Here is an 8029-nt window from a genome sequence, read left to right as displayed (position 1 = left end):
ACTCCAATCTATTCTAACAACACCCACTCAAAAGAAAGCAAAAAAAAATATTTTTTTGCTACCAATATCTAATTGGCTAATATTGATAATATTTTATGAATTAACTAATTTTTGTACTAACTTATTTATGGAATGATATAACTTGTAATTTCCGAATATGTATGTCCTAAGCCTTCTCCATGCCCTCAAACTCTGCCTCCCTACTACTATATACATTGACAAACTTCCAGGCTCTTCCTTCCCCCCCCCCCCCCCCCTTTTTTTTTCACGAGTATGATTTAGACTAGTAGTGGCGGATCCAGAATTTTCATCAAGGGGTATCAAAATATAAATAATTAGATACATCGAAAAGTTAAGGGAAGTCAACGTATAATAAATATACATAAAATAAAAAAATTATCTAGCAAAATAGTGTAATTTGTCGGGGAAGAGTGTCACTTAACACCCCTTGGTTCAATTTGGCTCCACCACTGATTTAGACTATTAAGATACATAAAATGGATCCAAGCTTTTTGTCGAATAATTAAGATATTTACTTTAATGGGTGAAGTTGACAGCAAATGAAGACAATATCAATGTCACTATAGATTTTGAGGATTATATGCATGGTTTGCATTATCACATTCACTTAAAACATCATTCCTGTCTTGTTTATCTACAAACAAATTTACGTGCAATAAGGACAATGCATGCCATGGTTCCATTTTTTTTTTAATTTATTCCGGAGAGAAGTGAGCTATAAAACTTTATGATCATTAGTTGTTGTTTCCTCATTCCTGAGTATTATTGTTCTTTAATTTTATTTTTTTTGGGGTAAAACGCAAGCTTGAATTGCTACTATTGAACTACACGCTAGATAAGTAAAAAAATGAAAAGCACATGACAATCAATTAATTAACTACATATATCAATTCTAAACTAGTTGAAGTCGACATATACAAATTAAGTTCAAGAGGATTGAATATAGCTAAACCTATTCTCTGCTACGTTAACTTGTCATAACCTTTTTTTTGTTAGAAATTGGAACCTGCTATGCTGATAGGTAGGTTGAGTTGAAATCAAATGGCAGTACATTCTTAGGATTTTGGTGCTTTTAAAACTTTTATAAAACGGGAAAGGGAAAAAGAAAAAATGAAGAAAGAATAAACGTGCATTTCCCACAAAATTCGGCAGGTGATGGTAAATGTAAGCCATCAGTCTAATTTGTTCCTCCCTCTCTCTCTCTCTCTCTTTCTTCTCATTGAATGTTGAGAGCACCGGTTACCTTTTCTTCTTTGTATCTACAAACACATTTTCAGTTTTCACCACATCATGGAATTAGAAGCAACATCTTGACTATTTAATTGCCATTTGCGAATAGAGAACAAACACTACCTAGAGAGGAGAAATGGCTGAAGAGATCATCAATGCAAGCCAATATTCTTCCCCTGAAGAATCAAATATTGCTCCAACAATTCCTCGTCCCACAAGAAAAAAGGGAGGATGGACAGCCATAGCATTCATTCTTGGTAAAGACAAAAAAACATCGAATTAATCATCCCATAATTTATCCACAGACAATATTAATGTAAATATATAAAGACTGTGTTGATCTGTTTGTGTGTGTAATGTTTCTGAAGGGAATGAATCGTTTGAGAAATTGGCGTCGGTGAGTTTGATATCCAACATGACCACATATTTGCGGACCAAATACAATATGGGGGGAGTATTTTTGGTGAACGTGGTCAGTATATGGTCTGGCTGCTCCAACATTACACCTTTAGCTGGTGCTTTCTTCGCTGATGCTCACCTTGGCAGATTCCTCACTCTCCTCTTTGGTTCCCTTGCTTCTTTCCTGGTATTAAAAAAATTTCTTTTCCTTGGTTTTAAATTGACGCTTTAGGCCATGCCCGCATGGTTTTCCCCAAAAATTCTAACACCATTAAAAAGTATTCAACACCTTATAAGTAGATTCTTTTTCTTTCCTATTTTCCCTTTTGCGCAAATTTTTATTTTAAACTGCTATATGGATAAGGGCTAAAATCTCGATGTGTATGTGAGTCTAGTAGCAAAGGTATGTGGTCCTAACTTTTTGGCTACGGATTTATCTGAATCTAGAACTCTTGACACGAGTATATATATACATATAAAAATCTACTAAAATGTTAACAAATATTATATTGAACCCAGAATTTTGACAATAAAGTTGAACCCATTAAGTTTAAATTCCGCTCTGTCATTAGGAACAACTGGTTGAAAGCCCCCATTCTTGTTCTTTTGGCAGGGGATGGGAATGGTGACTCTAACCGCTGGAGTAGATGAACTCAGGCCACCTAATTGTCAGGGCCTTGCAACTTGTTCCGATCCACACAAATGGCAGCTTGCATTCCTTTTTGCAGGTCTTGGATTTATGGCTATAGGTTCAGGAGGTATCCGAGCTTGTAACATCGCCTTTGGGGCTGATCAATTTGACACTAATACAGAGAAGGGAAGGTCTCAGCTCAAAAGTTTCTTCAATTGGTGGTACTTTTCATTCACCATTGCCCTTATCATTGCTCTCACAGTTGTTATCTACATCCAGACAAATATCAGCTGGTTTATTGGCTTCCTAATCCCAACTTGCTGTTTAGCTCTTTCCATTATGATTTTCTTGATTGGTCGCAACACTTACATCCGTTTGAAGCCTCAAGGATGTGTTTTTATCGACATGGCAAAGGTTATAAATGCAGCTTGCAGAAAGAGACACGTTCGCGTTGTACCAACATCAAATTCCCTTTATGAACCTGTCCCTAAGGAAACTGCAGAAAACCAGATATCAGTGCTTAGACACACAGATAGATTCAAGTGCTTAGATAAGGCCGCTGTGATTGTGGATCCGAGCAGTGAATTGAATGGTGATGGAGTTGCTAAAGATAGCTGGAGACTCTGCAATGTTGAACAGGTCGAAAGGCTGAAATGTGTAGTGGGAATTTTACCTGTTTGGATAGCTGGAATCACTTGTTTCATCACTATGGAACAGATGAACACATTCGGGGTTCTTCAAGTAATTCAATCCAACACAAGAGTTGGGAATTTTAATATTCCTCCCGGGTGGATGGGACTAGCATCTATGATTGCCCTGGCTATATGGATCTTCATATACGAGTGTGTATACGTTCCCAATGCATCGAAAATCTCTAAGAAGGAAGCCAGATTGTCACTCCAAATAAGAGTCAAAATAGGCATTTTCATGTCAATTCTTTGCTTAGCAGTAGCTGCATTTGTAGAAACAAGGCGCCGAGACTTGGCCTTGAAAGAAGGCACATTCATCTCTCCACTAGGTGTTGCATTCTTTTTGCCTCAATTCATACTATCAGGGTTGACAGAAGCATTTGCCGCGGTCTCAGTCATGGAATTCTTGAATAACCAGGTACCAGAGACAATGAGAAGTGTAGCTGGAGCAATTTTTTTCTTGAGTCTAAGCATTGCCAGCTACCTCAACACTCTCATTGTCAATATCGTTGAGATGTTAAGTGGACTACACGGCGGAAAGCCATGGTTGGGAGGTCATGACCTTAACCAAAACAAGCTAGAACGTTTTTACATTCTTATTGCTGGATTGGGAGTACTAAACTTCATATACTTCCATTTTTACGCCAGCCGTTACATTCTAAGTTATGAAGAGTCAAAGAGGAGACAGACTGTGTTGGAAACTCGCATTGATCATGTTGACCTGCCAGAGAAGAAACCATGAAAATTGGAGCATATTAATATGGTTTAGTCATCCAAATGGAGTAATTGAATCAAAGACATGAGTTAATTAAATTTATGTCTTTTATGTGTGTTTGCGGAGCATGCTACTTTATTAGCAGTCACTGTCCAATATTAATGTTCCTCAATGCTTAAAATTTTAGTAAATGCTGTAGGACTATATAGGGGCCGGATAATATATAAGGAGTTAATCCTTTTCGCTTCTTAACAACAATTATTACACCTTAATTCCAAGCAAATTAAGATGAGTTATATGACTTCTTACTGCCATATCGCTTCATTGTAATACTATCAAAACTTATTATTTCTCGCACTATAAGTTCCTTTACCTTTTATTAAATCCGTACTGAGAATCTAACAAACATTGGACCCAAAGTAAGCGCTACGTACACTTCCGATTAATTAATAGTTTGTAGAAATTACTTGTAATTTTATTCTTTTTGTCTCTGCTTTCAATGTCATTTGCGATCACAATAAGCTGTTATCAATTAAAAATAGTATCTGGAATACAAATTCGACTGTAGTATATTTAAGTCTGATAGGTTACAAGTACCTTGTTTTATGTTTTGATGATCTAACAAACTTATTGTCAAGAATCAGATAAGGAACCGGTTACATATCCTCAAGATCTTAAGATCGAAAGGTTCCAGCTTGGAATATGCTTCGACTCTTCAGAGTCAGAGGAACAACAGAGGGAACAAATAACTATCGTTTCCCGAGGAAACAGTACAAGTCAACTGCCCAAGCTATAAAGTTACTGTCTGCACACGCTATAGTGCAAAAACAATACAGCAGTCAACTTTATGGGGAGTATTTTTTTTACCTACCTTGCTTACATCATCCTAGTGATGTCACAAATGCATTATTAACATCAAGGAAGGTAAAAACAAATCTGTTGTTCGCTTAGAGAAATCATTGAAGCTCTCACACGGTGATTGATCATCAAGCAATCAATTCTCAAGTGCATCAAGAACAAAGAACAATACTACTACAGACCAGTTCCCCACAACAAGTCATTGTATGTCCTTAGTTGAGTTGTAACTTTGTAATAGTTCTTAAATTGTATTTCCTACTTAGCTTGTTCAGAAGTATTCTGTAGGAAACTCTTTGTAAACCTTAAACCTTTGTGTTTGAGTCTTGGCTAGAGTTAGTCGAGTTATAAAGTCTTTGTAATAGAGTTATTACAAAGTGGCTTGTAATAGAGTATTACAAGTTAGTGAGGGATTAAGAGGTTAATTCCTAGGGTGCATACGTTGTAATCTAAAAGTTGCTCAGTAGTGAAGTTGAAATCCTACAAGGGTAGGTCGTGATTTTTAATCCCGTTGAGTTGGAAATTTTTCACGTAAAATTCCTCTTGTCATCTACTCACTGCAGTGTGCGTGTGTTCTAGTAGGAACTGATAGAGAACCTGGTTCTCTATAGAGTTTGGTAGACCCTTATATTCTATCAATTGGTATCAGAGCAGGTTTTTTCTATCAGGTTAATACCTAGAAAGGATCCTCATGGCTGCTCCTACAAACTTCGAAGAAGGCCAGTCTACTTACAGACCACCTAGGTTCAATGGACAATATTATGGATGGTGAAAAATTAGGATGCACGACTTCATCATGGCTGAAGATTCTGAGCTATAGGATGTCATATGTGACAGACCTTTTGTTCCCATCAAGAATCTTGGTGACCCAGCTGTATCCATTCCCAAGACGAGGAAGGAATTCAATGACGCTGATCGAAAGGCCATAGAAAAGAACTTTCGTGCAAAGAAAATTCTTATTTGTGGCATTGGTCCTGATGAATATAACAGGATATCGGCATGCCAATCAGCAAAAGAAATCTGGGAGGCTCTTCGGACAGCTCACGAAGGAACAACACAGGTTAAGCAATCCAAGATCGAAATGCTCACAACTGAATACGAGCTCTTCAGGATGAAAGATGATGAATCCATCCAAGATATGCACACTCGCTTCACCTCCATTATTAATGAGCTTCACTCTCTTGGTGAAACTATTCCAAGAAACAAGCTTGTCAGGAAAGTCCTTAGTGTTCTGCCCAGTTCTTGGGAAAGCAAAGTGAACGCCATTACAGAGGTGAAGGACTTGCAGACACTGACCATAGATGAACTTATTAGCAATCTAAGAACATATGAAATGAAGAAGACGAAGGACAATGAAAGAAGAGAACCCAAAAGGGAGAAGAACCTGGTCCTCAAGACAGACAACAATGATTCAAGTGGTAAGGATGGTGATATGGCTTACTTGACAAGAAGATTCTAGAAGATGGTTCGCAGGAATGGAGGCATTCCAAAAACGGAAAACTCTAGCAAGCCAAAACATTATGATCTCTGTCATAAATGTGGCAAGCCAGGATACTTCATCAAGGAGTGACCTATCTTAAAGCAAGATCAGTACAAAAACAACTTTGACAAAGTAGCCAAGAGGAACCCGGTTCCTGATAAACGCTGCAAGAGAAAGAATGCCGTTGACAATGTTGTAAAGCAAGCTCTTGCTGCATAGGGAGACTCCTCCAGCGAATCTGAAGAAAATGATCATGGTTATAGTTCAATGATGGTAGTGGAAAGTGAATCAACTGAGTATGACTCAATTTTTGCCTTGATGGCTCAGTCTGATGATGATGAAGATGACAACGATGATGAGGTAAATTTTCTAGATGTTCAGAGAAATCTGAAATCTTATTCTCCTAAAAAACTCATTTCTTTGGCAAATGTGTTAATTGATGGTTATCACAGTCTTATAAATGATAAAGATACTTTAACTGTGGAGTTAAGAGAAGCAGAACAAACCAGAGATGCCTTAGTAATAGTTGTTGTTGATTTAAAGGAAACAATTGAGAACTTGAAGAAAAAGAAGAATGCCTTAGATGAAAAAATTACAAATATAGAACATGAAAGAGATGATCCAATGGTCGTTGTGGTAGACCTAAAAGAGACCTTTGAGTGTGTAAGAAAGGAAAAAGAAGTCTTAGATGAGAGAGTTGCTAACATTGAGCATGAGAGAGATGACCTATTAGTGGTGGTAGTGGACTTGAAGGAAATAATTGGAGAACCTAAAATAGAGAGTAGGCCTGGAAATTCTCAATAGGGAAAGGAAGTTGCAAGCGAGGCATACATTAAGCTTGAAAGTGAGTTAAATTCAGTGAAGTCTAGTCTGTGTGCTGAGCTTGAGAAAAACAAACAACTTCATAAAGAACTAGGAAGAGTGAAGAGTGATCTTGAAAAATCACTCAAGTGGACCTGGTCCTCTGATGCTATCACTGCCATGTACACCAACAATGGGGGAAACATGCAGGGGGGTTCCAAAGGGAAAATATTCCCTACAACCCTCATAGCAAGTATGTTACTATACCTGATAATTGGCTTTGTACTCACTGTGGCAATACTGGACACTTTAAAGAAAACTGTAAGGCCAGATTTCAGTCACAACAGAAAAATAAAGTTTTCGCTGAAAAAGTAACTACTAGTAGAGAACCTGGTCCATCATATAAAAAACGCATGATGCTTGCTTGGACCAGAAGATCCCTCATTCACCCCTTTCCTCATTACAAGGGACCCAATCTCGTTTGGGTTCCTAAGTCTAACTCTTGCTTTTCTTGTGCAGGGAACAGTGAAAGGAAGCAACCTACAATGGTACATGGATAGTGGCTGCTCAAAGCACATGACTGGAAGTACAAATAATTTCCTTTCACTTAAAGCCCTGCAAGGAGGGAGTGCATCCTTTGGAAATGGCAAGAAAGGATACATTTTGGGAGTTGGAAGGATTGGGAAGTCTCTTTCACACTCAATCGAAAATGTGTACTACGTGAACGAGTTGAAGTACAACTTGGTAAGTGTTTTCCAAATCTGTGACAAGGGAAGCAAGGTGGAATTTGTGTCAAAAATATGTACAGTCACAAACATAGTGACTGGTGAGGTGGTGCTAGTAGCAAAAAGATACAAAAATGTCTATGTTGTTGATTTTGAGTCTCTGCAGTATGGTGATCTCAACTGTCTAAGTGCTATTGATGATGATGCTGAATTATGGAGTAGGAGGTTGGGTCATGCAAGCTTCATGTTGCTGAACAAATTGGTCAGGAAGGACCTGGTTCGTGGTCTGCCCAAATCAAGTTTCAAGGATCACAAAGTGTGTGATGCATGTGTAAAAGGCAAGCAAGTCAGATCCACATTCAAGCCCAAAAAGGAAGTCAGTACCTCAAAGTCGCTTGATCTTCTTCACATGGATCTATGTGGACCCATGAGGGTGGCAAACAGGGGGGGGGGGAGAGAGAAATATATCTTCGTTATAGTTGA

General features: G+C 38.0%; 1 protein-coding gene across 1 annotated transcript; it reads left to right on the top strand.

The window, feature by feature from the left end:
* The first annotated feature begins 1209 nt into the window (after positions 1–1209).
* On the top strand, positions 1210–3800 carry LOC104116617 (protein NRT1/ PTR FAMILY 2.8). Its single transcript, XM_009627508.4, has 3 exons — positions 1210–1508; positions 1620–1837; positions 2264–3800. Exons 1-3 carry the CDS (start codon positions 1388–1390, stop codon positions 3710–3712), a joined length of 1788 nt encoding a protein of 595 aa, XP_009625803.1. The 5' UTR covers positions 1210–1387; the 3' UTR covers positions 3713–3800.
* The last annotated feature ends 4229 nt before the right edge of the window (positions 3801–8029 follow it).

Source organism: Nicotiana tomentosiformis, chromosome 3 (genome assembly GCF_000390325.3).
Source record: "Nicotiana tomentosiformis chromosome 3, ASM39032v3, whole genome shotgun sequence".
In the NCBI taxonomy this organism is placed as follows: domain Eukaryota; kingdom Viridiplantae; phylum Streptophyta; class Magnoliopsida; order Solanales; family Solanaceae; genus Nicotiana; species Nicotiana tomentosiformis.
This window is presented reverse-complemented; position numbering and strand designations above follow the sequence as displayed.

Excerpts from the sequence above, each read along its gene's own strand:
- LOC104116617 (XM_009627508.4), top strand. The coding sequence starts at position 1,388 with ATGGCTGAAGAGATCATCAATGCAAGCCAATATTCTTCCCCTGAAGAA. Across the intron at positions 1,509-1,619 it reads AGCCATAGCATTCATTCTTG|GGAATGAATCGTTTGAGAAA; the intron begins GTAAAGACAAAA and ends ATGTTTCTGAAG. Across the intron at positions 1,838-2,263 it reads GTTCCCTTGCTTCTTTCCTG|GGGATGGGAATGGTGACTCT; the intron begins GTATTAAAAAAA and ends TTCTTTTGGCAG.